This window comes from Equus przewalskii, chromosome 12, assembly GCF_037783145.1.
Source record: "Equus przewalskii isolate Varuska chromosome 12, EquPr2, whole genome shotgun sequence".
Lineage (NCBI taxonomy): Eukaryota > Metazoa > Chordata > Mammalia > Perissodactyla > Equidae > Equus > Equus przewalskii.
Window position 1 is genome coordinate 41,492,738 of NC_091842.1, and position 27,221 is coordinate 41,519,958.

Genomic DNA, 27,221 nt, shown 5'->3' on the forward strand with positions numbered 1-27,221 from the left:
TCCAGCGATGGGTGCTCCCCTCGCAGGCGCCTCCCCAGCGCTCGCTGAGCACCCCTGCGGGCCGGGGGCCAGGGAAACTGAAAGTGGTGATTGCGCAGGCCACTCGGGATTCCCTCCCGGCGCCAGCACCCCCTGCTGGGTGCTGTGCTCAGTGTTCCCCCGCCCTGGCCCCCGAGCTATGGGTGGCACGTGCCCAGCTGGTGCTGGGACACTTGACTGGGCCCCTAGTCGGGGTGGCGCTGGGGAGGTGGCCTTTGGTCACGTCTGGTGTGGAGACAGCCGGGGGCCCCGTCTGCGTTTCTGGGAACCCTCCTGTGCTGTCGTGCTTGTCCTCGTGTTGCGATGCCTTTGCTCGTTGCTCGGGGCAGAGGCTCCCCACGGAGGAGGAACCACGGGCCTGTGGCTTCCTGCTTGCAGCGCTGAGCAAGGACAGGGCTGTACCAGGTTGTTGTCGCTCTGGAAAAGGCCTGCAAGAAGCTCCTGGTTGTCACTTTGCACCCGAGGGCCTCCCTGGTCGGATGAGCCAGGTCTCACCTCCCTGAGCTGGTGCTCTGGGTCAGGGCATGAGGGGCCCCAGGCCGCCATCAGGTGGGCCAAGTCTGAGGAAGGAGAGCGGGGAGGTGGCAATGGGGTGGGCACAAGGCTTGGTCGGGTCATGCAGGGTGAGCTTGCACCCTGGACTCCTGTCGGAAGCGCCCAGTTAGGAGCTCTGGCTTCTGGGGTCCCGGTGTTCCATATAAAACCAGTGGCATGGAACTCCACCACCTCCTTCAGCAGAGCCCTTCCAGACTGAGGCTTCCACATTTTCATTTTTCTTTCTTTTGTTTTTTTGGTGAGGAAGATTGGCCCTGAGCTAACATCTGTGCCAGTCTTCTATTTTCTATATAGAATACTGCCTCAGCATGGCTTGATGAGCAGTGTGTAGATCCACACCCGGGATCCAAGCCTATGAACCCTGGGCTACCAAAGCGGAGCACACAAACTTAACCACTGTGCCACTGGGCCAGCCCCAGATTATGTTTCTTAGGGCAGTTTAGCAATTGCACAAACAGTAGCGAGTTCCCACGGCCCTCTACTTCCCACATGAGCATCTTGCGTTGATGGTACCTTGTTACAATTGAGGAACTGGATACTTTGTTGTCACATAACATCCAGAGCTGACATGAGGGCTCACGCCTGGTGTGTGCCTCTTTGGGTTTGGACAAATATGTACACGTATCCACCGTTATAGTGTCACACAGAGTAGTGTCACTGCCCTAAAACCTGCCTGCTCAACCGCCTTCCCCCCACCCCTGGCGCCCACTGACCTTTTTTGTTTTTAAAGATTGGCGCCTGAGCTAACATCTGTCGCCAGTCTTCTTTTCTTTTCTTTTTTTCCCTTCTTCTCCCCAAAGCCCCCCAGTACATAGTGATATCTTCTAGTTGTGAGTGCCTCTGGTTGTGGCATGTGGGACGCCGCCTCAGCATGGCCTGACGAGCGGCGCCATGTCCACACCCAGGATCCAAATCAGCAAAACCCCGGGCCGCCGAAGCGGAGCCCGCAAACCCAACCACTTGGCCACGGGGCCGGCCCCACCCACTGACCTGTTACTCTGCTCTTTTGTCTCCATGGTTGTGCCTTTTCCCAGACCGTCACGTCATTGCAATCATCTGGGACGTGGCCGTTGCAGACTGGCTTCTCTCACTTAGTCATGTGCATTCAAGGTTCCTGCGTGTCTGTTCGTGGTTTGGTAGCACATTTCTTTTTAGCTGAATGATAATCCACGCAAAGGCCGACCACAGTTACTTGATCCATCCCTTCCTGTTCCTGAAGGACGTCTCTGAGCCTCGGTGTTCACGGTCACCGTGGTGTGGCTCATTTCCGTGCGTTTCGTGTCACTTAGCATGGGACCTCCTATCTGTTCAAGGCTCTTGGTTGATCCTTGTGAACAAATGTTTCACAATTTTTATTTTCTTAAAATCAGTTTTTTGTCCCCCAAACCCCTCTGTTCTCTCCACGCCCTGCTGTGTGGTTAACATCTCTTGTCATTAACATATTATTTGAAGTTGAATTTGGCGTGGACAGACGGGACGGTAATGTTAAATCTCGACTTGGAAACATCCTGCGTGTCGCGTCACCTGCTCCTCCTCCTCTCTCCCTCCGTTGCTCACAGAGGTCAGCTCCCTGGGCAAGAGTCATTGAAAACAGTGCAGGTAAATAAGGTGTCGCTTATTAACCAGCCCAAGAACGGATATGATTTTTAGGAATCTTCTCTCATCGGTTACTGCTTTTAAATGACCCTTGGTGGGTTTTTGTCTGTTTTTGTTTTGAGGTAAAATTCAGATAACGTGAAATTAACCATTTAAAAAATAGACTTTATTTTATTTTGCTTTTTTTTTTTTTTTTGAGAAAGATCAGCCCTGAGCTAACTACGGCCAGTCCTCCTCTTTTTGCTGAGGAAGACTGGCCCTAAGTTAACATCCATGCCCATCTTCCTCTACTTTATATGTGGGATGCCTACCACAGCATGGCGTGCCAAGCGGTGCCATGTCCGCACCCGGGATCCGAACCGGTGAACCCCGAGCCACTGAAGCGGAATGTGTGCACTTAACTGCTGCGCCACTGGGCCGGCCCCTAGCTTTATTTTTTAGAGCAGTTTTAGGTCCACTGGAGTGGAAAGTACAGACTTTCCGTACACCCTATGCCTCCACATACACAACACCGCCCACCACAGCGGGATGTGTGTTACGGTCAGTGAGCCTACATTGACGTGTCGTTGTCACCAGAAGTCCATTGTTTACGTTAGGGTAAAATAATTATGTTTCAGTGGTTTTTAGTACATTCACAGTGTTGCACAACCTTCACCTTTATCTAGTTTGAAACTCTATTTTGTTCCCCAAAAGGAAACCCCGTCCCCATCATCAGTCACCCCCCAGCCTCCCCGTCCCAGCCCCTGACACCCACCAGTCAGCTTCCGTCTATGGACTTGCCTGTTCTGGACATTTCCTGTCAGTGGGCTCAGCCTCTCTGTGGTCTTTAGTGTCTGGCCTCTTCACTAAGCATCGTGTTTTCGGGGTGTGTCCAGGTTGTAGCGCGTGTCGTGCTTCACTCCTTTTTGTGGCTGAATAACTTCCCACAGTGCGGATGGACCGCATTGTGCTTGGCCGTTGATCCGTTGACGGACACTTGGGTTGTTTCTCCTCTTGGCTGTGTGACTCGTACTGCCATGAGCACGCATGTACTCTGAGCACACGTGTGCATGTGCCCGTGTGGACCCCTGTGTTTCAGACACGCACTTCGTGCTGGGCAGCTACAAGACGGAGCAGTGCCCGAAGCCACCACGCCTGTGTCGCCAGGGCTACGCGTGTCCGCACTTCCACAACAGCAGGGACAGACGGCGGAACCCCAGGAGGTTCCAGTACAGGTGAGCCCGGGCCCTGGCCCCTGGGCCTCCTCAGGCCGGAGCCCCGTGTCCAGCTTTTCTCTGAGCAGAGAGCCGCTCTGTTCGTCCAGTGCTGCCCCGCGTGCCCAAGGGCACTGTCCTCCAGATGGGGAGCGGGCTGTGGATGACGGGCACGGTGCCTTCTCTGAGTTACTTCAGAGTCGGGGGACAGAGAACCACGTTCTCTGAGTTTGGGTCACCAGATGTCATCTTGAGAAGATCAGGTGACTCTACTGCATATTGATGGGATGGAGAATTGTCACAAAGTCTTATTTTCTACTGGTGGTAATTTTTTCTATAAATCCAAATAAGTTACAATGAAGCTGCCAGAGTATTTAAGGAAAAGGATTTTGCTTGGGATTTTCATATTGTGAGACCCAAAGTCTCAGTTTTGAAACAACCCCATGAGAGGCAGAGAGCGCTCCCCGGGCCGGCTCTTCTCTGGATGCCCTCATGGCAGCCTGGGAGGCTGGCTCAGACTCGCTGTGCATTTTATGGACAATGAAAGCGAGCTCCCAAACAGCTCCTGGGCTCAGGACGCCCTTGTGCCATCACGAGGAAAGGGCTGGGCCTCCAGCCTTCGGTGGGCAGACCAGCACCCGAGGATGCGGGAAGGATGTGTCCCCTCGTGTCCTTGGTGACTCCTCCTTGTCCCCCAGGTCCACCCCGTGCCCCAGCGTGAAGCATGGTGACGAGTGGGGCGAGCCCTCGCGGTGTGAGAGTGGGGACAGCTGTCAGTACTGCCATTCCCGCACGGAGCAGCAGTTCCACCCCGAGGTACGAGCGGGCGGGGGCTTCAGCCCCGGGTCAGTGTCCCTCACAGCCCTGCTTGCTGTGCTTGGGGGTCCCCAAGACCAGCCTCGGGTCGGGTGACTCACTGGAAGGACTCGGAAAAGCTGTCGTGTCCAGTTATGGCTCACGACGCTGAAAGGAGACAGGTTGAAGCCAACCGAGGGCAGGTCCACACGGTCCCGCCTTCCGCTCCCCGTGAGTCGTGTGGACAGCACTCACTTCTCCCGGTGACTGTGTGTGGCAATATGTGTGACAGTACACAGAGTGTTGCCAACCAGGGAGGTCACCAAGCCTTGGTGTCCAGTGTTTTGCTTGGTGGTCGGTGGTGTAGACATGCCTGACCTCGGTCTCCAGCCCCTCCAGGGGTCGAGCCGACGCTGCGTGGCCTAGGCGCCCCCGTAAATCACGTTGTTACTGTCCAGCGCAGCCCACAGCCCGGTAAACAGAGACACTTACCAGGCAGGCAGGACATTCCCGGGGCTCAGAGGTCACCTCCTGGGAGTGGGTCAAGGCCAGTCTTTCCTTTGGATTGTGCGAGTGTGACCCCCCAGGCCTGCCGAGCTAACCCTTCGCTGTCCGGTTGCTGACTGGAGCACACTTTGGCGTTTGTTAAAATGAGCACACAAACCAGCCCCATTCAGGGCCTGAGACCGCGGGAGAGGAGGGCACGGTGTCCGGGGAGGGTGGAGGGCCAGGGCCAGGGCCAGGCTGGGGCAGGGCCAGGGCTTCCCGTCAGGACAGGTGGGCAGGGGCCGTGGGTGTGCACCATGGTGCTGCGAGGCGGATCCTGCACCCTTGTCCCTGTGAACTAAGGGTGGGGGCTGAACCAGATGGGCCATGAGGGGGCAGCCGGGGAGGGTGTGGGGGTGCAGAGCGGTCAAGTTGGAGAGCAGGAGACGGGGTGGGGCTGGGGGCAGGGGTCAGTTCCCGGGCAGGTGGGGGGCTCTGGGGTTGGAGGGCTGCCCTGTGGCCTGCACGGGTGGATAGGACGTGGCATCAGGTCTGGTCATGGAGTGGACGCCTGTGTCATCTAACAGGCATTTCTCAAGTGCCTGCTGTATACCAGGCCCTGAGTCAGGTGCATCTTTCAGAAAACGGCCAGTGGACAAACTGACTGTGTGTGTGATTGCAAGGACAGGGCCGGCGGGACCTTGTCCCCCAGGCTGACCAGCTCTGCGCAGAGGAGGGAATTCCAGGACCACAGGCGTGCAGGGGACAGGACTGCGTCCCCATCCCTCTTTTCAGGAGACCCCCATGACGATCTGGGGCTTAGGTGTCTGTGCCATGGCAGCCAGCTCCGGGCTTCCCACAGAAACCCATTTCCCATCCGGCCTCTCTTTAATTTTATCATCTTATTTCTATTTCCTAGATCTACAAATCTACGAAGTGCAACGACATGCGCCAAACCGGTTACTGCCCTCGCGGTCCCTTCTGTGCCTTTGCACACGTGGAAAGTGAGTCCGTGATGCCTGCAGGCTCCGTCTCGGCCTCCAGTGTAGATGCATGCGAGCAGGCGACTCGCAGCCTCTCCCAGATGTCCCGTCCTCAGGAGCGGGAGCAGGCTCCGAGGACGGTGGGAGCAGGCGGGAGCTCAGCATCCTGGGGCAGCTGGGAGGCCCCAACCTGCCTTTCAGGGTCTGGGGCTGGGAGGGTCAGGGCTCCTGCCCTTGAGCCCACCCTGGAGCCTGCCCCGTCCTCCCGCCTGCCGCGGGCCGGGCCTTGTGGGGCTCCGAGTGGCCCTGCCCCCAGGCGACCTGGGGTCCTAGGCGCAGCGGCCGGGCTCTGGCACATGTCCATTTTGGTGGCCAGATGGGCCCGTAAAAAGTTCCCGAAGGCGGAAGGGAACCTCGGGGACAGAAACATGACAGACTCGGCCTTTCTTCCATGTTCCTGGGCCTTTGAGCTTGCGCTCCAGTGTTTGTAAGTGTAGTTGCAAACTCAGATTTTACTTTATTTTTTATTTCAATGTGGAGAGTGGCTATTCCTGTTGAAATTTTACATTATTTTCTGGTATTCAAATCGTTCAAGACCCAAGGGTGGCGTTGCTCCACACGGCTCATGGCGGTGTTCTGCTGTCCTTGTCGCCTGTGGCTTGGGAAGATTGTTGTCATGAGACCAGGGTGCCCCCTTTCCCTAGTTCCTGGGGTTCCTTTAGCCTGACACTCCGTGCATGGAGTTCTGCTGCCAGCCAGCAGCCGCTCAAAGCCTGCTGCCCCCCTTTCTTGGCAGAGAGCCTGGGAATGGCCAACGACTGGGGCTGCCGAGACCTCACCTCCGCCAGCAGCTCCGCAGCCAACAGCGGCCAGCCCGGAAACGTAAGTGGACAGCGCCCTGAGCAGGGTGCCCTGGTGGCCCGCTCTGTCAGTTTTAGTGGAACTGTTAGGGGCACAGATGGATGTGATCTCTGGGTGACACGGTTGGAGGCAGTCCGCCTGCGGGGTTGGTGGCTTCTTCTAGAAGAGTCCAGAAGAGTCCTGGCCAAGCTCTGGCCTGGAGCAACTGACCTGGCCTCGCCGTTTGCCAGACACAAACGTGTGAGCCGTGTGCAAAGGCGCAGTCAGGCTGACCGTGAAGAAGGGGCCCACATCCTGGTGGGTCTCCTCGCAGGGCTGGCGGCCGTGGCAGGGGGAGGCTGAGCTCCGGTCAGCGCACAGTTTCCTGGGCTGGGGGCCTCCCCCAACGTGGCCTCGGCCCACACGCTCCTCAGGGAGTTCTCGTCCCCAGACGAGAGAAGGGTCCTCGGGTCCTTCGGCGGGCTCCCCTGCTACATCCTGCACCTGACGCCAAGGCTCCCTCTGGAGTACAGAGGCGGAGTCCAGGTGGATCTTCCTCGCCCGCCGTCGCACCACTGCTCACGAGCGCCCCTCACCGAGCACCCCTGTCGTCGGGCTGGGTCCTGTGCCCCTGAGCTCCCCTTACACCCACGGCGGGCTGTTGTCCCTGTGCTCACGGGCCAGGCTTCCTCCGGATCCTGAGCTCCGGGTGTTCTGGGCTTCCAGTTTCGGCCAGTTAGCACCTGACAGGGTGGGAAGCCGTCTCCCTCTCATCCCAGGGGCGTGACAGTCGTGGGTTTAGGTGGCTGTCATGGGGTCATGGGTTTGGGTCCCACTGAGGATGCAGGGTAGATGGGGCCTCTGTGGGCGCTGTACCGACAAGGCCACAACCCAGTGTAGGTGGGTGACCTGGGACCCTGCAGGGAGCACCTCCCGGCTGCTGGATGGTGCCAGAACCACGCACTCACCCCTGCAGGCGTGGTTGCTTTATGTCGATGTACCCCGTCAGTACTAGCAGGCGTCTTGTGTGTTCTTTTAGTTATTTTGGGATTTTAGAAGTTAACCTGCTGGAGCACGTGGTGGGTGCCAGAGCCAGGGGAGGGATGGGGAGAGAGCTCAGTGGGGAGGGTTCCTCTAGGGGGTGGAAGTGTCATGAAACTGGGCTGAGGGGGTGCATCGTACGTGTGCTAAAAGCCGCTGTATCCATCTCTCTTAAAAGGTACACTTATGTTGTGTGATTTCACCTCAATTAAAAAGAAAATTTAGGGGCTGGCCCAGTGGCGTAGTGGTTAGGTTTGCGTGCTCTGCTTTGGTGGCCCGGGGTTCACAAGTTTGGATCCCAGGCACAGACCTACACACCACTCATCAAGCCACGCTATGGCAGATGTCCCACATACAAAATAGAGGAAGACTGGCACAGATGTTAGCTCAGGGCCAACCTACCTCACCAAAAAAAAAAGACAAAAGAAAAACTAAGTGTCTGTTTGGGGCATCGGCTCTGACTGTTGGGCCATCTGCATAGACAGCCTTCTGGCCCAGCAGCGGCCTCTCGCCTGGCACGTGGCTCTTGCTCTGTTGGGCAACTTCGAGGGAGCCCTGAGCCCCTGGTTTTATCTCCCTTAGGTCTGCCCACAGGGAAGGCTGGGTCGGGGGGGTGGCGACAATGTCACCAGCGGCCCCAGAGCTGGCTTTGCACGAGATGATGCTGCCAGGTGGGCATGTGGGGGGGGCGGTTCTCACTTCTCACTCACGGCCGGTTGGTCTTCCCCTCATCCGACTGGTCTCGTTTGTGAGGACGATTACAGATCCCTAATCTTGGCTCGTGTGGAGCGGGTGTCCCCGCTGCTTCCTCTGTCATGTAGCGAGGGTCTGGTGAATGTTTGAACCACGTGCCTCACGCCGCCCCCTTTCAGACCTGCCCCCATACCGGCCACAGTGTGGGGTGTGCACCTCTTGGGTGCTCCTGGGTCTCACCAAGTGTCGTCCGGGGTCTAGGAGTCTGTCTGGGGTTCAGATCCCTTGTCCACGAGCGGGGAGGGAAGCAGCCTCCCCACTGTGCCCTGCCTGCTTGGTCCCCGAGCACAGGCTTCATCTGCCCAGCACACTCCGTGCCCAGAGCCGGCCGCTTCCCATGGCCATGCTGGCGCTGCCCACAGAAACATGCTGGGAAATAACGGGAAACGTGTATTCATGGCTGGCCCTGGTTCCTGACACAGAGCTCCGGAGCCCTGTGATTCCCTGAGTGGTTGGGGTGGTTTCTGTTCTAATGAGGTGACTCTGGGTGGGTCTCAAAAAAGACCAGACATGATTAGAAGCTGGGAACTTTGAGCCCCACCTGCTGTCCTCTGGGGAGGGGACGGGTTAATGATCTGTCTGTCGACGTCTTGAAGCTGCCCCAGACATCCCTACGCTGTGGGGTCAGAGAGCTGCTGGGCTGGTGGTACATACACGTGCCAGGAGGGTGGGACACCTCCACGGGACAGGAGCTCCTGAGTCAGGGCCCTCCCGGACCTCGCCCCACGTGCCCCTTCATCAGGCTGTTCACCTGCATTCTCTATCGTATCCTTTATTACATAGGAAACCAGTAAATGTAAGTAAGTGTTCTCCTGAGTTCCAGGAGCTGTGCTAGAGAATGGTTGAACCAAAGGAGGGGCTCATGGGAACCCCGATTTATAGCCCGTGGATCAGAAGCGCAGGTGACAACCTGGGCCTTGTGACTGGCGTCTGGAGTGGGGGTGGTCTCGCAGGACTGTGCGAACCTCAGCTAGAAGTGACAGGGTGAACTGAATTGTCAGCTACCCAGCTGGCATCGGGGAGCTGCTCGGTTAGGAAAACCCCACACCTGGTGTCAGCTGTGTTGTGCGTGGCGGTCGTGTGGAGTAAAGGAGGAACAGGAGCTTTTCCTTGTCACCCCCTGTGACCTTCATAGAACCGTCTGCATGCTGCCTCCCGCGGCTGGGGGCACACGGGGCTGGATGCCTTTGGGAAGGCGGAACGCTGGGCTGCTCCCCCTGGGTACAGGTCTCGTGGTTAGGTCAGGGTGCCCGGGGTCTCTGGGCCCTGGCCCGGCCCACAGCTTCAGGCGGGGCTGCACCTGGATCTGCCCCCCCGCACCCCCCGCACCCGTCCAGTTACATGAGGTGAGATCCAGCTGCGCAGCTGTGGCCTTTTGAAAGTGCACAGGGGCATCTGGTGGCCTCACAGCCTGCATGGCCACTGTGGCTCTCCAGGTGGGATCGGCTCCAGGCTGCTTGGCTCTGACTACCCTTCCGTGAGCTCAAACTCCAGTGGACCGGAGGGTGGGGCAGAAGCCGAGGAAGAAGTTAAATGCTCTAAGAAGTGTTCCTTGAAAAGATTTGAGAAAATGTTTCAGTGGGGCGCATCAAGACTTCTTCTAGGGGCCGGCCCAGTGGCACAGCGGTAAAGTGCACACGTTCCACTTTGGTGGCCTGGGGTTCACCCGTTTGGATCCCGGGCGCAGACATGGCACCACTCAGCAAGCCATGCTGTGGCAGGCGTCCCACATATAAAGTGGAGGAAGACAGGCATGGATGTTAGCTCAGGGCCAGTCTTCCTCAGCAAAAAGAGGAGGGTTGGCAGTAGATGTTAGCTCAGGGTTAATCTTCCTCAAAAAAAAAAAAAAGACTTCTTCTGAGGGACCAAGACACCGAAATCGGCTCTTCCTTCTGGGTGACGTTCTTGGCAGATGGGGGAGAGAGTTTCAGTGTGCAGGGGACAGGCGGGAGCGGGCGCGGGCCACCACGGCCGCCGGCTGGGCTTGTGACGGGGCATGTGGTTTTGTTGGCGGTGTGGGTTCTGGGGGCAGGGAGCCTTCACCAGACTAACCCAGAGGTCACAGCGGGTGTCCAGGCATCAGGAGTGGGATTCAGGAGAGCCAACGAGGCCAGACTGGAGTGCCTTCTCCATTTTGTGAGCCTTCAGGACTTGGCAAAGCTCAGGGCTCTCTGTAGATGTCTTTAATCCGCTGCTTTTCCCTTCCAACGTCAGTGCCTTCTCTGTTGCAGGCAAAGCGGCGAGATTCCCCTGCTGAAGGCAGCCAGAAAGCCAGCGACCACGACAGTAAGCAGGTACCTCCCGAGGCACAATTTCCTCTGTCTTTGCCACTGGACGGCGCTGTCCGTGTCGTGACCTTGTACACATCCTTGGTCACGGTCACCGTTGACTCACAGAGTGCCTGGTTCATGTCCATTTGTAATAGACTTATGTTTTTACTTCCATTCTTCTTAAACTCGTCTGTTTCATGTGTCCTTTGTCTTAATGTTTTAAAAAAATTGTACCTCAGAAACAACAAAACCTCCGAACGTCTTCTCCGTGGGGACATGAGAGGGGCCCTTGGCGGCCTGTCGGCGTCAGTGTCCCGTGGCCCCGTAACGAAGCCCTGCAGATGGGAGCTCAAAGAGCAGAAATTGATTCTCTCACAGTCTGGAGGCCGGAAGTCCCAGATCAGGGTGTCAGCAGGGCCGGTTCCTTCCGAGGGCCGTGAGGGACGACTCGTCCCACGCTTGTCCTCGGCCTGTAGACGCCGTCCTCTCTGTGTCTCATCTCGTCATTTTCCTTCTGTGTCTGTGTCTGTCTTCAAGGTTCCCATTTTTATAAGGACACCAGTCATGTTGATTAGGACACACCCTACTGATGTCATTGTTACTCGATTCCTTCGGTGAAGACCCCGTCTCCAAGTCAGGTCGCGTTCGGAGGTTGTGGGGGTCAGGACTCCAACATGTGAGTTTCTGGGGACACAGGTCAGCCCACAGTGTGTCCCAGGTGAGCCTGGCTCAGTTTCTCCCTGGTCTGAGACAGAGCCCCCTATCCCCAGTCCCAACCTAGACGCATTTTCAGGTCTCAGATAGTTATCAGTGTGTTCCCTGAGGTTCCAGAGACTGTCCCCTCCTCCGTGAGGCTGCTGTGGGGGGCTTCCCGCCATGCCCCCTGGCCTGGGGCTTCAGGGCCCTTTCTCTCTGTTCTCTGTGACCCAGCTTCTCATACACCCGGTTCAAACTGAGTTGCTTTGAGAAACAGTTTTTTCTCTGGACACCGCTGCCCTGATGACTCAGAACGCGCATCTTTCTCTGTCACTGTGAGAAGGCAGAGGGAGCGTGGCGTTCAGGAAGGCCTGGGGTCCGGGGTGGACAGCCTGCAAACGTCCACCCTCTCTGGCGGGGACTTCAGCCAGTGTCGCTCGCCTCTGCTGTGGTCTTTGCTCTGATTCCGAAGTGAATGAGGCCTGTGTTTCCTCCCCTGCTCCTGGCTGTCTGTGGGGGCCCCCACCTGACAGGCGCCTCCCCGGGACTTCTCCACCAGGCAGCTGGGCTGGGCTCCATTAGCAGCTTGTTTCTGAAATCAGCAGAAGGATAGTTGAAAGAAAAAATGTAACTTAGTTATTTTGTGATTTTTTTTTTAAGAGATTAAAATCCATGAGATGTTCACTAAGAATCTGAAACATGCATGAAATGTTTGCAATATTGTAGCTGATGGGCGTGTTGCCTCGTCTTAGGGAAGGGCCTGGAAGAAGTGCCTGGAACAGGGAAGGCAAACCCAAGCACACAGAGGGGAGCTGCACGCTGGCCCGGGACACCCAGGAGGGGGCGGGCGGTTCCATGTGGGCTGCCCTGGGGATGTTCCCCTGTCCCTACCTCCCAGTGCATCTTCATGCTGTGACAGTGGCCCCACTCCTTGGGTGCTGTGAGTAAACTGGCCGAGTTCATCCACAAGCCAGCTCCCCCTGCACCCAGGGACCCTCTCGTCCCATCCCATCCCAAAGCCTCGCTCCGGGGGCAGTGAGCGCCAGGCGGGAGCAGGATTGGAAAGCCAGCCCCCAGGGTCCCTAGACCAGGTTAGTGGTTCCCAGTGTTTCCCCTGGATCCACCGAGGTCCGGCTCAGTTTGAGAGGCCACAGGGGAGGGCACACCATGGCTTTGAGGTCGGCCTGGCCGCTCTCTCGTGGGCGGACGACACTCACACAGTTGCTCCAGGGACCCCCTCCCTGCATGTGGGTGCCTGTCCACTCTGGCCAGAGTGTGCCAGCTCCTCCATCCCGGGACCTCATGCCTCCTCTCCGCGTTAGCTGCAGGTCCCTGTGTCCCTGGGCCCCAGCAGCATGGGGAGCATTGGGCGTGCCAGCATCCGGAGTTTTCTTTGATAAACTGAGGCAGTTTGGTTCCCTGGTCAGTCCAATCCACTCCCCAGTTTCCATCTTCCTTCCTGGGTGGCCTCTTCCTCAGAAGCCTGTGCTCCCTGATGTCACTTGGTGGAACGTGCTGAGCAAAGTGGCTTTCGCGCTTGTGGCCCCTCCATCCTGCAGAGCCGAAGCGTCGCTCGTGGCCCACAGTGATGGTCCCTCAAGGCTCCAAACACTACGGAGATGCAGCTCACGGTGCGCCCAGACCCTGGTCCTCCAGGACTCTGGTCCCACCCGAGAGGCAGCCAGCGTGTCACCTCATCAGTCTGGAGCACGGCCCTTGCAAGAGTGACACAGTTGGGCATCGAGTCGTGATGCCAACCGCCCAGGGGACTGGGTCCTTGGCTAACACCAGGCTTTCACAGTTGTTCCTTTGATGAGTCACCAAGTCACCCCAAAGTTGCCCTAGCAGCCCGAGTGTGTCTCTGTGTCAGGAGAGGTGGGTTTCCTCTGGCCTGTTACTCAGATCAGGCAGATGGGGAAGCTTCGTGACGCTGGGATTGGCGATGATTTCTTGGGGGTGACACCAAAAGCACAGGCAACAAAAGAGAAGATAGACTGAACTTCATCAAAATTAAAAACTTGCGTGTGTCAAAGGACACTGTCCATAGAGTGAAAAGGCATCCCTCGGAATGGGAGAAAAAGGGGTTTATGTCCCAACAGAGAGAGAACTCATCCAGCTCACATCCATGAAACAAACACCCTGACTCAAGGACGGGCCCCGGGCTGGAGGAGACGTTTCTGCACAGAAGAGATGCAAGTAGCACGTGAAAAGGTGCTCAACACGACTGGGCATCAGGGAGATGCAAGTCACGACCACAATGAGGCACCACCTCTCACCCATCAGAATGGCTACTAGCAAAAAAAAACCCCAGAAAATAACAAGTGTTGGCGAGGACGTGGAGAAGGTGGAACCCTGTGCACTGTTGGTGGGAATGTAAAATGGTGCAGCTGCCGTGGAACACAGTATGGCGGTTCCTCAAAAAAATTAAAAACAGACTTTCGTATGATCCAGCGATTCCCCCTCTGGGTATATGTACCCAAAAGAATTGAAAATGGGGTCTCAAAGAGTTATTTGTACACCCATGTTCATAGCCAAATTATTCACAAGAGCCAAAAGGTGGAAGCAGCCCAAGTGTCTATTGACAGGTGAATGCATAAGAAAGATGTGGTCTGTATGTGCAATGGAATATTATGCAACCTCAAAAAGGAAGGGAATTCTGACACATGCTGCAATATGGACGCACCTTGGAGACCATGTTAGCTCGGGCTGCCATAACCAAAGACCACAGACTGGCCAGCTAAAATAACTGAAATGTACTTTCTCACGTTTCTGGAGGCTGGAAGTTTAAGATCTGAGTGCAGGCAGGCTGGGTTTCTGAGAGGCCTCTGTCCTCGGCTTGCAGATGCTGGCATCCGCTGTGTGCTCGCTCACATCCGTGGTGTCGCTTCCTGTTCATTTAGGGACACCAGTCCTGCTGGATAGGACCCCACTCCTAGGACCTCATTTAACTCTAATTACCTTCCTAAAGGCCCTGTCTCCACATAGAGTCACGTGGGGGCTTAGGGTGTCAACATTCGGATTTTCGGGGGACTCAGTCAGTCCATGACAAAGGCGTTATGAAAGGACCACATACTGTCTGATTCCACTTACATGAGGCCCCTGCAGGGTTATCCACAGAGACAGGAAGTGGAGCGGTGGGGCAGGGCCCGGGGGCTGGCGAGCGAGTGTTTAACAGGGACGGTTTCAGTTTGGGAAGATGAACACGTCCTGGAGGCGGAAGGTGGCGATGGCTGGGCAGCAGCGTAAATGTGCTCAGTGCCACTGTGCCGGCCGTACACTTAGAAACCATTAGAACAGTAAATTTTATGTTATGTATATTTTACCATAATAAAAAAGAAAGGAAGGAAGAAACAGGCAGGCCAAGCTGGCATCAGGAGGGGGCACAGGCCCCCATCTCACTGTGTCGTACCTGACTCCTTCGTTGATGGGACCCCACGCTTGACCCATCCTGGGACGTCTATAACCACAGGGCCTCAGGGAAAGGACCAGTGAGGACGTTGACATCGATTTTCAAGACAAAGTGTCACCTGACATCTTTGAGGGGGCACATCCTCCTGGAGTGTGACTTTTGGGGTGGGTGACGTCACCGCGGGTGCCTCAGGCCTGCGGCCGGGCTCAGTGTGTGGGGTTTACTGTGGGGTGTCTGCAGTGCTGTCGGGCAGGTTACTGCCGCTCCGGCTTCACCTGGGGACAACACACAGCCCAGCGGAAGCTGCGGGAGGGAGAGGGGAGCAGGCGGCCTGTGGTCACACCTCCACAGCAGAAGGGACAGCAGAGTCTGGTCACGGATGAGGAGGTGGCCCCACCTCTGAGTCTGGGCCCTGGGAGCACTGGGGGCCACTGCCCCCCAGACTTCTGAAGTTTGAGTTATTTTTAAAACTTAGCCTCAAGTATAAGACGGCGATAGTGCCAGGGTCTCTGTGCCCGATGGCCTGTCATCGGGGCCTCTCTTGAGCAGAGCCAGTGAAGGCAGAGGGGACCGTGAATGCCAAGACACATTTGCTCAGAGAAGCCGTCCTGTGCCAGATTGCTCTCTTACAAAGTGTGTAGTAGATTCTTTTCTATTATGGGGAATGTCACTCAAGCCGAAAACTGGTAAATCCTCCCCTTGTAGTTGGTCTTCTTGTTGCTGCCCCCGAGGTTAACTTTTCCTCTGTTATTTTGAAGGAAACCGAGACCTCGTCCCATCTCCGTGTAATGTCGCTCTGACGCCTGACGTCATAGTGGCTCAGAGTTCGCATCTGAGACAGAGCGCTGTGCGAAGGGCCCGGGGGCCGGCTCTGCAGCGCGTCGTGTGTCGTTTTGTTGTGTGTTATTGCGCTCAGTGCCCTCTGCATTATCGGCTGTTTATCCAGGATCGCGCCGGTTCTTTTTCCTTTAATGTGCTCTCTGTGAGGTAGAGAGAATGTGAATTGCCCTGACTTTTCACCTTTCTGAGTAAAGAGGTCACAGACAGTTCGCCCTGTGCCCAGACCTGGGGCTGGCTCTCCACGTGTGTCTGTTGGTGGGTGGCTTTCACTGGCACACGTCTGCTTTTGGGAATCCTTCTCTGCAGAACCGTTCATCACATGAGCCGCTTTCTGGGGGCGTTTCCTCCCGCCCCTGGGGGGTCAGCAGCTAGATTCCGCCTGTCACCGTGTCATAACTAAGCAGACATCTAAACCCCCTCTACGATATTTTGAAAAGTCGGCTTGCTTGACATTTTGCTTTGGGGGTAGAAGTCGGCCAAGCCGTCGGGTCCGCGATTCCCCCCGTGTGCTCCGTGACCGCACTGGTCACGCGGCTGCCGTCGGTGTGGGGGCCTCTGCTCACTCGTTTGTGTGTCTCTGCACAGACCCACCTCGCGGTGTTGGCTGTGGTCCACCCGCTCGCTCCCAGCGTGAGCTCCAGTGTGGCGTCCAGCCTGGCGTCCAGCGCTGGCTCAGGCGGCTCCTCCCCCACCGCTCTGCCCGCCCTCTCGGCCCGCGCCCACCCGCTCGACCCCACCGGCAGCACCGTCGAGTCAGTCCCAGGTAAGTCCGAAGCTTCCCTCTCGTATCCCTGACTTCCCCTTTCACTGACCTTGTAGGTTTTTGGGAATAATCTGCTTCAGGACACCTTGTGGAATGCTGGTTTTTGTAGAAAAGCCAGACATGTGTTCTCTGTCACTTTGGCTGTGTTGCACGTGGTCGTGGAAACACCTGCCTCACTGGGGGCCACGGGCTACAAGAGGACAAGGGGCCCTCGGGCCAGGGCAGCTGCATGGCTCCCACGGCTTGTGCCACCTGGCCCACAGATGGTCAAGAACAGGAAGCTTTAGAGAAATGAAAATAGGAGGCGGGGGCAACAAGGTCACCCAAAGGTGGGCACAGTGACAAGGGTAGGAGAGGAGTGGGGATGAGGCCAGAAGGTGGTGGGCATGACTGCCAGCTCTGGAGGGGTCCTTAGCCACTGGGAGTCATAAAGTTTGGGGACTGATGATGGATGTGATTGGAGCCAGGGTTTGGGGGACCTGTCTGGAGGCCTGGATGGGGGCTCGGAGCCCAGGGAGGGGATGTCATGAAAGTGCAGGGGAGAGCAGGACGGGCGCGGAGCTGTGCGTGTCCCCTGGCCCCCTCAGGCTGCAGCTGGGTGGTGGGGCACCTGGCCGCACATGTGGAGGGCTTGGCATTGCCGAGCTGACCTGAGCCTGCATCTCTGTCCTGCTGGAGGGAGACCCAGGGCAGCTTTCAAGTTCTCTGTCCCCAGGTTGGTGGGACAGGGGAGCTGTCCAATGGGAGGCCAGCCTGGTCAGCTCCAGAACAGTCCCATCCTGCTCGTGGAGTCCTGGAACTCAACCCCTCTCCTTCCCCGTCTTTCCTGGTGGGGACTGGGAAGGGAGGTGGGCTCGGGGCTGCCAGGTCACCCTCACCCGCCAGGAGCGCTCCCACCGTGCGCCTGTGTCAGGCACCACATCTATGCCAGAGTCAGCCAGGTGGCCAGATCTGAGCTGATATTTCCTACCGGAGATAACGTCAGTTATCAACAGCTGAGGAGAGCGTGCTGTCATCGTCCCACTAAACTTGCGGCCACCAGTCATGGGAGCCCCTCGAGCCTCTGGCCACTGCCCTCTGACTGCGTGACCGAGACAGATTTGAAATGAAGCCAGCAAAGGTGGGGGAGGAGAGGGCATCTTTTCAGCTGCCATTTAGGCTGCAAACCATGGACCTCAGAGGGCTATGAGAGCCAGTCACCCTGTGGTGACGCCGAGGGAAGCCACCCAGGTGCACACAGCCTGCTCTTGGGGTCACGGCACTGCCGGGCAGCATTCTCTCAGCTTCTAGTGTGGCCAGGCCATCCTGCCCTGTGCCTGTTTCGGGGAGATCTGATCCCTTCCCATTCTTCAAAGCGTCACTTTTCTAGAAACCCAGGCCTGTGGCCAGGCCTGTCTCCCTGCACAGCCCCGGTGTGCCTCTGTGAGCTCTGCCCTGGGGCTATTTCATTTGCCTAAGAACCTTCCAGAATCAGCCTTGCCCGGCCTTTGGGAAGCTGTGGAAAAGAGGGCATCCTTGATGAAGCCGCCCCCTCCCTCTGCTGGTTTTTTTTTGAACCCTGATGTTCTTTCAGGGCTGGGCAGAAACTTCTCCGTGCACCTGTGCTCTGGTCTTTTTTGTAAATTGCCTCCTTGTCGACCTCCATGTCAGAGCAAAGACTCCTCAGACTGACCCTCCCTGGGGCTCTGCTGCAGAGGGTAGTTTCTTAAAGCCTTCTGTACTTTGTGGGTGGTTTGGGTATGTGTGTTTCCTTTTAAGCAAAAACAAACCCACGTGTATTTGATCTCAACTGGAAATTGGGGGTAAACCACAGAGGTCTCTGAATGGAACATGCCCGTTTTCATATGGAATTGACAGCACCAGTGGGCCTTATAACTCAAGGCTCTGGGTCTTGCTAAGTGGCGCCCTCAAACTCGTGTGTTCCTGTCAGAAACTTGGAGGTCAGGGATGAGGCGTGGGGTTGAGTTGTCAAAGTTTGCACTTACGGCTAAAAGAACACAGCAGGTAGGCGGCAGAGAGCCCTGGGGTTCTGGCCTGTGACTGGCCTCTCTACCCCCACTCGAGGGAGCGGAGTGATTATTAAAGAACCACTTTCACTGTTGAGTGTTTCTAAGCACTCCCCTAGAGGAGTTAAATGTGAGGAGTTTGGCTAACTTGTATGCTTTTTTTTTTTTTTTTTTTGCTATGGAAGATTGGCCCTGGGCTAACTTCTGTGCCAGTCTTCCTCTATTTTGTATGTGGGATGCTGCCACAGCATGGCTGATGAGTGCAGTAGGTCCGCACCTGGCATCTGAACCCATGATCCCGGGGCACCAAAGCAGAGCATGTGGAACTTGAACCACTTGGCCACGGGGCCGGCCCCTAACATACTCATTTGAAAGGACTGCTGGGATCTAGATGGATGTGGGGCACATGTGTGCAGGAGTGCCTTTTGTTTCCACTTGGAAATGAGCGGAAAAGCCATTGGGATGAATGGCATGCTTTATGATTTTATTATTTTATGGATAAGCCCCCAGTTTTTAAAAATAAAGTTTATTTTCCCTAATATACCGGTAGTAATAGTCAAATTTGAGCATAACAGAAAGGTAATTAGGAAAATGAAAACCCTGCCCCTAAACAGGCAATGCCCACCTGAGTGGAAGCAGAGCTGGGCACCTGTGCTCTGCAGGTGGCCCCACCAGACCTGCGACGGCTCGAGAGTGGAGCTGGCATGTCTGTAGTTGTTTACTCCAGCCCTTATCTAACACCTCAGGCGGCCCCAGCCTATTTCAGTGCGTCGGTGACCACCCTGTGGGGCGTTCCTTCACTGACTTAAATATTCCCTAAACCGACTACCCAGAGGTGAAGAGGTGCAGAGTTTTTTTCAGGACTAACATTGCCTCCATTTACAGACCATACGTTTGTGTTGCTGCTGTTGTTAAAATGGGCTTCTGCTGTCGGTGCATCCTCCCTTTGTCCTCTGGCCACACTCCTGAGATCACGTGTAGCGTTATATCCCAAGGATCGAGCCCCAGTTACGGGAAGTAACGGGATCCTCAGAGCTGCTCTCTCGCCCCAGGAGAGCCCTGGGGGCTCAGGGACACTGGGGCCCAGAGCGACTGCCCCCCTGCTTTGGGGCTGACAGGTGTGACTGGCTTCTCCTTGAAGTGCTTTCATTCAGGTTATGTCCTTACTAATGCAGTGCATAAAAACAATGTCACCTCTAAAACAGAGAGGTACTGTGTCCAGACAAATTCTGTATTTCATGGATTTAGTGGAATCATTTCAGGGCCACCTGACAGATTTCATTTCCTTTGCCTTCCACTTCACAGGAACGGGTTTCAGATTAAAATAGTGACCTGCCCAGCTCCTTGACGGAGGGGCTGGCCGCAGAGGGCGGTGGCAGCCTTCGTCCCAGGAGACTAGATCGACTGGACGAGACGGCAGGGCGTGGTCGCGGGGCTGTGGGCAGCTGAGTTTGTCCTGTTCATCCTGACCCTGGCCTTGCTCGGCCCCGGGCCATGCGGGGGGCGCTGAGTTGAGCGTGTTTTTACCTGAGCGGGTCCGGCCCAGAGCCCTGCAGGTGGGCAGGGCAGGAGCAGCGGGGCCGGCGGCCGGCTCCGGGACTTCCGTGCGAGGACCCCTCCTTGACCGAACACAGCGGCCCCGCGCGGCCAGCGTTCCCGCGTCCCCCTGGGCCCGGGGCCAGGCAAGCAGCCTGGCAGCGCGGGGAGCAGCAGGTGCGGTGCGAGGGGCGGGCGGGACCCGGCCGCGCGCACCTGCCGCCGAGACCCAGCCAGGTGCGGCGGGGGGCGGGGCCGCGGCGCGTCTGAGGTTTGCGTCACCCGGGGGCGGGGCCGGACGCCGTGGGGGCGGAGCCTCGAAGCGTCTGAGGCTTACGTCACTAGGGGGCGGGGCACTCTAAGGCGTGCGCTCTCGGGGGCGGGGCCGCGGCGCGTCTGAAGCTTACGTCACCAGGGGGCGGGGCACTCAGGCGTACGTCTCTCGGGGGCGGGGCTGGCGCTGGCGGGGGCGGGGCCGCGGCGCGTCTGAGGCTTACGTCACCCGGGCGGGGCACCCTAGGCTTGCGTCACCGGGGGGCGGGGCCCGTGCGTGCGGGCGGGGCGCGGGCCGCGTTTGAATCGGCGGCGGCGGTGCGGGGCGGCGGACGGTGAGTCAGCATCGTCAGCCCCGCACCGTCAGGGTGCGGGTCGTCGTTACGCGGAGCTGCGGAGCGGGCCGTGCGCCCCCGCCCAGGTGAGGTGCGCCTCCCTGCCCGGTGCGCCTCTCCCCCTACAGCTGCGCAGATCCCCCTCCCCAGGTGCGCTTCCCCCCCAGGTGAGGTGCATCTCCCGCGTGTGCACCTTCCTCCCCAGGTGTGCCTCCCCTCCAGGTGCTCCTCGCACCGGTCCGTGGTGCCCGCGCCCCGGGCCAGGTGTGACAGCCAGGGGTCGGTACCAGGTTTCTCGGGGACTGCGGAATGAGGTGCATGCAAACGTCCCCTTTAGGGACCTGCTCTGCGGAGGCGCCCGCCGGTTCCCTGCGTGGGCGCGAGCCGGGCTTCTCCGGGAAGCCTGCATCACTGGCGGAGGTGGGGCTTCTCCCCGGCGAGGACAGGGTTCCTGCCTTGTCCTGCTGCGGATCGCCGTCCGCACCGTGGGAAACTCAGACCGGCGGGTGAGCGGGTTGCCAGGTGCTGCTCCATCCTGAAGTTAGAGGAGGCCGGCCCGCCGGGGGGCTCCTGGCCTGGGTGGGTGCGGGGGAGTATCCCCCGGCGTCCGGAGTTCCCCGTTGTGGCCTTTCTGTGCCCTGTGTGCGTTGTCCTCGTGTGTCCCCTGACCCCGGGGACCGCGGCGGCTCTCGAACGTGCTGTGTCATGTCAGGAACGCGGCTTTGCCAGGGCCATTACTCAGCAGCTTTCGGCTCATTTCTCATTAACATCTGGGCGGTTTCTGGGAGTTTGGCAAGGCCGGTTTTGGGTCAGATGGCACAGTTTATGTAACTTGGGTCATTGAGATTTTGAGTGTTAAAGTCTTTTTAAAAGTCAGTTTTTCCTGTAAGAGAATATCTCAGAAGACCTGGGTCAGACTCGGGGAAGAGGAAAGTGTAGTCGGACCAGAGAAAACACTGTTGATGGAACTGGCAGCACACACCCCGAGAGTGGCCGCCGTCTCTGCCTCACAAACTGAACCCGGCTGTGGGTGTCAGGTGAGGGTAGCCCCTCTCTGCCCCCTCTGCACGTGAGGGGTTAGGGCAGCAGGCACCTTTGTGCTGCGGGGGGGCCAGCGTGGTGAGGTCAGTCACATCAAGGTGAGTACAGGCCCCAGCGCTCCATGCAGGCTGTTTCCCACATCCATCCTTCTTGGTTGTGCCTTTGTTGTTTCTGGAAGTCTGCCAGCTTTGAAGCCGACGCTCATAACCTGATCCCAGCACTGCGGGTACTGAGGGCTAGGTCCATGTTGTCAGGCCGGCTGACCCGGCATATCCAGGACAGGGACTTGGGAGCCCAGGCTGAGCAGATGTGCCACGCCAGCATGCAAACGGTGGCTTTGAATCCCCATTCGTTTGGCTGCAGCACAGGTTTTGTGCAGGGGAGGGGGGGCAGGGCAGGCGTGTACTGGGGCATCAGGGTGCTTGCTCTCGGGGTGAGTCTGCACATTGGCCAGCACTGGTCCGGGTGCACCTGCACAGTCTGGGCTGACACGTAGGAGCAGGGCAGGGGGTCATTCTGAGAAGGGTTTCAGAGGCTGAGCAGAGGACTAGCCTGGGCTAATGGAAACTGTGCCAGGCTGCAGGCGACAGCTGTGTTGACTTGAAAAGCCTCAAAATGAGTTTATTTGGGGATAGCCAAAAGAATTACAATTCCGGATGTACATGCTTTGGTGAACCATAGGCAAATCCTAAAGACAAAAGAGGGGAGCTGCCTTTGTAGAGAAAAAGGGGCAGTAGGGCCGGGCTGTTGTAAAAGAAGGTCCATTGCAGGAAAGAAACAGTTCAGGGCGGCAACAGCTTCTGATTGGCTGAGCTACGGGCGTTTCTCATTGGCTGGGCTGTTGCCAGGCACGGAGAGAAATCTTCCTTCAGTAGTAAAGTAGTTACACTTCCCTGCGAGATGCAAGCGACCCACCCACCCTCTCTCCTTGTTTGGTGTAACTGAAGATGTGTGATGCAGGTGACAGCTCCCCCTACAGGCCCTCCCAATTCCAGTTTAGTTAAGGTTTTCTTTATTAATTCCCACAATGGGTTATTTTGCTTAATGGACAAAGGAGGGGCATTGCTGGGGTGGGAAGTCAGGTGGGGGTGGGTGAGGCCATGTCCAGCCGGGAAGCATGGACCAGTGCCAAGGACTGCATTCTTTCTGGGAGGCAGGACTTGTGACCTGACAGAGTTGACAGCAGAGGATGGTCACTGCTGGGTGAGGGGATGCCCTGCTGAGGTGGCCGGAGCTTGGGGCCCTAACTGGTGTGGGTTCAGGGAGGAGCTGAGGGCTTCTTCTGGGCTCCTGCTCAGCACGTGGGCCCAGGTGCACCTGTGTGCGGAGTTTGGGAAGGTGCCAGTGCCACCACCCTGGGGCCTCTCTCTGGTAGGAGGAGGCAGTGTGGCCATGTGGGGCACATCCTGGGGCTTAGGGCTGCAGAAGCCACCTGTGTCTGGGCGTGGACCAGGCACAGAAGGGCTGCTGGGCTCCTGAGGAGGGGGAGGGGCAGGGTGTGGGAGGGCCGCCTTTGACCAGGCCAGCACGTGGAAGAGTGAGATGGAAACTGCTGTCAACCTTAAAACTAAAACAGTCATTTTACCAGCAAAACAACTTTATTCCAGAAAAACCAAAGAATTGCAATTTGGAACCCACTATGGCATGGTAAGAGCCATCGGCAAGTCCAGCAAGCCAAGGAGAGAAATGTTATTTCAGAGAGAAAAAGAGGAGGCTGGGAGGGGTTGTTGTTCTTTCTTTCTTTCTTTTTTTTTTTTTTTTTTTTGCAGAAGATTAGCCCTGAACTAACATCTGCCACCAATCCTCCTCTTTTTGCTGAGGAAGGCTGGCCCTGAGCTAACATCCGTACCCATTTTCCTTTATTTTATGTGGGACACCTGCCACAGCATGGCTTGACAAGCAGTGCATAGGTCCACACCAGCGAACCCCGGGCTGCTGAAGCGGAACGTGTGAACCTAACCACTGTGCCAGTGGGCCGGGTGGAGGGGTTGTTTTCAATGAAAGTCCATCAGAGGAGAGTGAATTGGCTGAGTTGTTGGGGTGGGCGATTTACTCCAGGAGATGCAATGTCCATCTGCCCTGTTGGGGTCTGTAGTTGACTGTCTTTCTATGATTGACCTCAGTGGTGCTGCCTGGGAGCTCCGTCTCCTGACCTCCTGACTCCATTTGAAATGGTTTCTCTTTATTACTTTTCACACTGAGGTTGGCCGAGAAGGCACAGTGGGCTTGGGTGAGGGCCTGAGGTCGTGTCCCGGGAGCAGGTGAGAGCCAGAGACTGGCCCCTGTGTGCAGAGTTCACAGCCGCAGGAGACAGGTGCGTCTGTGGAGGGGTCCCTGGAGGTGCCCATTTGAGCCCCAGCCTGGAGAGGACGGGTGGGCGTCTCCATCATCCCCCTTGTTGTGGGTTGAATTATGTCCCCCAGAAAGACGTGCCTCATTCCTAACTGCCCCCACCTGTGAACGTGACCTCATTTGGAAACAGTCTTTACTCATTAAGGCAAACGAGGTCGTTAGGATGGACCCTCATCCAACGTGCCTAGTGTCCTTACAAGAAGAACACAGCTGGACACAGTGACACGGGAGAGACAACATGTGACAACGGAGGCAGAGACTGGGGCGATGCAACCAGGAGCCAAGGAAGGCCAGGGAGTGACGGCACCACCAGGAGCGGAGGAGGCAGGAAGGAGCCTCCAGAGGGAGCCCGGCCCTGCCACATCGCGGCCCCCTTGGTCTTGATTCCTGGCGGGCAGACTGGAAGAGGATGAATCAGTGTCGTTTGAAGCTGCCCTGTGCGTAGCGCCCGGTTTCAGCCAGAATACGAATGCCTCTATGCTTCCGGATGTTAGGAAGAAGCTGTCTGTCGAGTGGGCACAGCCGAGGGGGCGGGGACATTCACAAGGGGAGCCCCTCAGGGGGAAAGAGGGTCCGTGTCGGCCGGAGGCGGGTGCTGCCTCCTGGAGCATCCGGTGTCTCCCTGGGGGACTCGGTCTGTCTTTCTTGTCACGACTCTTGCGTCAGGCCGTCTTCGCGTCGCCGTGTCCTTGGCCGTTGGGTGCATCCCTTGGGCCTGTTGGAGGAGCTGGTCCGGTTGTGCAGGTGCTGCCGGCTGTCACACGGAAGAGCTTGGGGTGCTGCCAGCCTGGGGCCTGCCCTCTGTTCCTCCCACAAAAGTCCTCGCAGGGTCAGGGATGTGCAGGGCCCAGTGTCACAGACTCAGCCCCTTTGGCCTTGTCACCCTTCAGAGCAGCCAGATAGACTCTGTGGGCTGGGGAAGGGGCAGGCCAGGCTCCTGGTCTCCAGGGCGGCCCTGGCCCAGCTCCCACCTCACATGTTCACCTCCTTTTCAGATAAGACCTTCGAAAGTCCTAAATCTCCATCAGAACAGTTTTTCCTTTGGGGCGAGCAGGGCCCTGGCGCCTCCCCACTGCCCCTGGTCATGGGTGGGGAGGATGGTGGTCTCGGAGTGGTTTGGCTGCCTGACCTCGGTGCCCAGAAAATTCCCCTCGAGGCTGGAATCTGAACCGGGGCTGGGGTCGCAGAGGCATGCTCCTGAGGTGGTGGCCTTCAGAGTGTCCCCCAGCAGCCCCTGTAGGCCGATGGAGCATGACTCCTACTCTGCGCTCCTGGCCACACTTGCCCAGCAAGGCCAGGATGGGGTCATGTCCGTAGGCAGCGGGGATGAAGCAAGGAAGGAAGCAGACACAAGGCCTGGCCTCACCCGGCGGTGCTGCATGAGGACGTGCACCTGTGCTCTCGGAGAGGAGGCAGCATTTGGCCACCTGCAAGTGGGCCACTGAGCCCCTGGCACTGGGCGAGGAGCCCTCCCTGTGGTCAGCTCGTGTGGTCCCCACGCCCGCTGCGTGGTGCTGACCAGTCCCGGGTATGGGGAAGGGGTGGTGCAGCCGGGGCCACGCCTGGGCCTGGACCCCAAGTCTGCTCTGCACGTGCGCACTGCCGCTCCTGAGCTCTCCGTGTGCCTAGGCCTCAGTCTCAGCCTCTGTTGCCGCTAATGTCGTAAACACTCTTTCATTTAAAAGGCAGCAGCCCCTCCCCCGGCTGCAGGCGGGTTCCTCTGTCTGAGAGTCACCCTTTCATCCCCCTGCCCTGGTGCCCGCCGCCTTCGCTTGTGTCGGATGCAGTTGATGGAAACAAGCCCAGCCCAGCCGCCCCTTCCTGCAGCCTCAGGCGCTGCTGCACCCTGTTTCCTGGCTTGCCTGGGAGTCTGGGCCGAGCCGAGGGCGGGACCTGGTCAGAACTGAGCAGCTGCTCCTCTCCCTGGACCGTTTTGACTTGATGTCACTCGTCGCATGCTGTCTAGGGGACTCTGACGCTTGGCACTAGGCCGCTGGGGGCAGGGCAGAGGCAGAAGGCTCCAGAAGCCCGGCTCACTGATCCGGAGCAGGCAGGTCTGACCAGCCTCCCTGTGGTGCATCCCCTGGGCTGTGGAGAGACGATCTGTCCCAAGGGGCTGGGGGCAGGGATGGCTTTGTGGTCTCTATCACGTGGGACTTGGTACATCTGACCAGGCATCGTGGGGGGCCAAGCAGAGGGGGAACAGGGCTTGGCTGCACAGCAGAGGACCAGCTGCCTCTGGGAGGGGGTGCAGGGCGGAGCACAGGACCTCAGAGGTGGGGCAGGAAGGAAAGTGCCAAGTGGGGCAGGACTCCTTTGTGCTGGGCCTGCAATGCCACCAGGGTTTGCTGCAGACCTGTCTGAGACTTGGGGCTGGGAAGGCCCCGGGAGCCCTGTAGCCTCTCCCCTGGCCCTCAGCGGATGGCGCACGCTCCAGGTCCTCTGGCCACACTTTCCCTGAGCTGACCCTGTGTGGCCACAGGAACTTAGGAGACAGGTTCCACCTTTAGGGGCTGGTGGGCCTGACCTCCCCAAGACAGCTTCCTGTTCCTCCCCAGGTCCCCAGGGTCTGGGGAGGGAGGGAGCCCCCAAGCTAGGGAGGGGCAGGGTCCTAGGAGGAAGGGAGGGCGGCTCCACCTGCCATATGGAAATGGCCCTGCCCTACTGTGGGACCTGCTCAGTGCCCCCGGCAGAGGGCTCTGCAGTGATGGTGCCTCCGCCCCCCCCCCCCCCCCCCCCCCCCCCCGCTTGGAGGTCAGCACAGCTGTGGCCTCATGAAGCTGTCTCTGAGTCCCTTTCTCGTGGACTTTGTTCTCCTGGAAAATCCTTCCTCACTAGTCAGGTGTGTTTACTTGGTCAAATTTTACCAAATGATTAGGAATTTAAACTGAGGAGCAAACGTCAGCAAGATGAGGGCGGTGCTGCTGGGGCTGCGAGATGGGCCGGCGGCCTGAAGGCTCTGGCTTTGAGGGAGAAGGAAGCGAGTCTCCGAGGCCCGAGGTGCACTGGGGCCTGGGCTCCCCATGCTGGGCCCTCAGCCAGGGGGGCCTAGCCACCCCCCAACCCTGCCAGCTGCGGCTCTGCGGATGCTGCGGTGACGCGGTGTTTTGTCGCGCAGGCTCAGCTTTAGACCTGCATCTCAGTGATGTGAGCCTCGCATCCCTGGATAAAGAGCTGGAAGAGCAGGACGGCGGCGACCCCGGACCCCCAGGTAAGGGCGCTGACACTGGGCCCCCGGTCCTGGCGTGGCTCGTGGCTGTGCTGCTGCTTTCAAGACTCCTTAAGTGGTCCTGGGGCAGGAGGGTCCCGGGCTCCCTCCCCCTGCAGCCTGTGTAGGATCAGCTTCTTGCCCCTTCCTCAGTTTACCTCCATCTCAGCAAAGTAGGCCCTGCAGTCAGGGGCACAGCCTTCCAGTCGCT

At 58.0% G+C, this 27,221-nt stretch overlaps 1 protein-coding gene across 34 annotated transcripts in view; it reads left to right on the forward strand.

The window, feature by feature from the left end:
* Nucleotides 1-27,221, forward strand: part of UNKL (unk like zinc finger) — a 46,201-nt gene that overhangs the window by 13,202 nt on the left and 5,778 nt on the right. For 12 of the 34 annotated variants that reach the window (XR_011524601.1, XR_011524599.1, XR_011524600.1 and 9 more), the window contains 7 exons: nt 3,269-3,404; nt 4,082-4,199; nt 5,584-5,668; nt 6,444-6,529; nt 10,513-10,575; nt 16,082-16,259; nt 26,921-27,013. Coding sequence is in view for 8 of the 34 variants with exons in the window: in XM_070567075.1 (XP_070423176.1) it covers nt 3,269-3,404; nt 4,082-4,199; nt 5,584-5,668; nt 6,444-6,529; nt 10,513-10,575; nt 16,082-16,259; nt 26,921-27,013 (759 nt within the window). In the remaining 26 variants the exon portion in view is untranslated. Of the gene's footprint in view, nt 1-3,268; nt 3,405-4,081; nt 4,200-5,583; nt 5,669-6,443; nt 6,530-10,512; nt 14,587-16,081; nt 16,260-20,285; nt 20,577-20,610; nt 20,932-21,142; nt 21,549-22,335; nt 22,411-26,678; nt 26,803-26,920; nt 27,014-27,221 lie in introns of those variants that run through there. The other 22 variants (XR_011524603.1, XM_070567077.1, XR_011524611.1 and 19 more) reach the window with 20 other exon arrangements.